Source organism: Tetrahymena thermophila (assembly GCF_000189635.1).
Source record: "Tetrahymena thermophila SB210 genomic scaffold scf_8253864, whole genome shotgun sequence".
In the NCBI taxonomy this organism is placed as follows: domain Eukaryota; phylum Ciliophora; class Oligohymenophorea; order Hymenostomatida; family Tetrahymenidae; genus Tetrahymena; species Tetrahymena thermophila.
In genome coordinates, this window is record NW_002475949.1 from 4844 (window position 1) to 6919 (window position 2076).

General features: G+C 15.1%; 2 protein-coding genes across 2 annotated transcripts in view; one reads left to right on the plus strand and one right to left on the minus strand. All coding sequences in view use genetic code 6, as the record gives it.

Moving 5' to 3' along the window:
- TTHERM_001339590 (hypothetical protein) overlaps window positions 1-139 on the minus strand; it is a gene marked incomplete at both ends in the record, with an annotated part of 282 nt that extends 143 nt beyond the window's left edge. The window contains one exon of the mRNA XM_012800973.1: window positions 1-139. This exon is cut by the window's left edge and continues 143 nt beyond it. Coding sequence (XP_012656427.1) covers window positions 1-139 — 139 coding nt within the window.
- Window positions 140-1459: 1320 nt separating this feature from the next.
- TTHERM_01340600 (transmembrane protein, putative) overlaps window positions 1460-2076 on the plus strand; it is a gene marked incomplete at both ends in the record, with an annotated part of 734 nt that continues 117 nt past the window's right edge. Inside the window, 2 exons of the mRNA XM_001027549.3 lie at window positions 1460-1550; window positions 2066-2076. The exon at window positions 2066-2076 is cut by the window's right edge and continues 117 nt beyond it. Of these exons, the coding sequence (XP_001027549.3) occupies window positions 1460-1550; window positions 2066-2076 (102 nt within the window). The remainder of the gene's footprint in view (window positions 1551-2065) is intronic.

Sequence of the window (2076 nt, forward strand, 5' to 3'; positions counted from 1 at the left end):
TATTGATATTCTTCTTATCTTATTTAAGTTTATTATTTAATCTATTAATAATTATCTATAATAGTTTTTCAATTTCATTTATTTTTATTTTATTAATAGTTAATTTTTTTATTATAATTTATTGTTATTTCAGTATCATTTTTGAAATTTAAAAATTGTCTATTGATATTCTTCTTATCCTATTTAAGTTTATTTTCTAATCTATTAATAATTATCTAATAATTTTCTAATATTTTTTTCAATTTGATTTCTAATTATTTAATTAATAGTTAATTTTTTGATTATAATGAATGGTTATTTCATTATCATTTTTGAAATTTAAAAATTGTCTATTGATATTCTTCTTATCTTATTTAAGTTTATTATCTAATCATCTTCTAATAGTTTTTCAATTTGATTTCTAATTATTTTATTAGTATTTAATTTTTTTATTATAATTTATTGCTATTTTAGTATCATTTTTGAAATTTAAAAATTGTCTATTGATATTCTTCTTATCTTATTTAAGTTTATTATCTAATCTATTAATAATTATCTATAATAGTTTTTCAATTTCATTTCTTTTTATTTTATTGATAGTTAATTTTTTTATTATAATTTATTGTTATTTCAGTATCATTTTTGAAATTTAAAAATTGTCTGCCTATTGATATTCTTCTTATCCTATTTAAGTTTATTTTCTAATCTATTAATAATTATCTAATCATCTTCTAATATTTTTTTCAATTTGATTTCTAATTATTTTATTAATAGTTTATTTTTTTATTATAATGTATGGTTATTTCATTATCATTTTTGAAATTCATAAATTATCTATTGATATTCTTCTTATCTTATTTAAGTTTATTATCTAATCATCTTCTAATAATTTTTCAATTTGATTTCTAATTATTTTATTAGTATTTAATTTTTTTATTATAATTTATTGCTATTTCAGTATCATTTTTGAAATTTAAAAATTGTCTATTGATATTCTTCTTATCCTATTTAAGTTTATTTTCTAATCATCTTCTAATATTTTTTTCAATTTGATTTCTAATTATTTTATTAGTAGTTAATTTTTTTATTATAATGAATGATTATTTCAGTATCATCTTTGAAATTTAAAATTATTTATTTATATTCTTCTTATCCTATTTAAGTTTATAACGGAATCCTTTAATAATTATCTAATCATCTTCTAATAGTTTTTCAATTTCATTTCTAGTTATTTTATTAATAGCTATTTTTTTTTTATAATTGATCATTATTTGAGTATCATATCTTTAAAATTTAAAAATTATCTATTGGTATTCTTCTTATCGAATTAAAAATTATTAGCAACTAATTTATCAACTTATTAAACTTTAACTTTTATAATTGTGATTAATTTGTAAAATCTTCTTATGATTTTATTTTTAGTTAAAAATAATTTTTCAAATTTTTAAAAACTAATTTGGAAATAAATTTAAATATATACATGTGCATTGCTAAATTTCTTTCAAAAATCAAGTTACTAATATTTCTATCATTGCTATTTTTAGGCTTATATTTTTAATAGGACTAGGGTAGTAAAAAAATTGATTAAATTGGATAATTTCACATGCATAAAATTTATAATATTATCCAAGTACTTCCTATTTTCATCATTTATTTGTTATCATAAATCTTTTTTTAAGCATTAGTTTTTTTTAATTTCAGAAACTTGGTTTTAATTTCAATTTTTCTGTTTGTTTGGTTGCTTAATTTTATTTAATTTTTAATATAAATTAATTTAAATTAGAATTAAAATTAGCTAGAATAATATTTTTAAATTAAAGATCATACTTTCTTTATATTAAAATAAAAAGAACATAACAAAATTCAAAATAATTAAACTATTTTTACTCAAGATCAAGTTTAAAATTTGAATGATTAGGTTACTTTGATAAATTGAATCTAATGCTAATAATTGCACTAATTTGATTTCCAGTTTTTAAGCATTAAAAAGAATGTATATAATTTATTAGTTAATTAGTTAGAAAGAAAAAATGAATAAAAAACAAAGTTATAAGAATAAATTAATATAAAAAATAAAAATTAAAAGTATATCTAAAA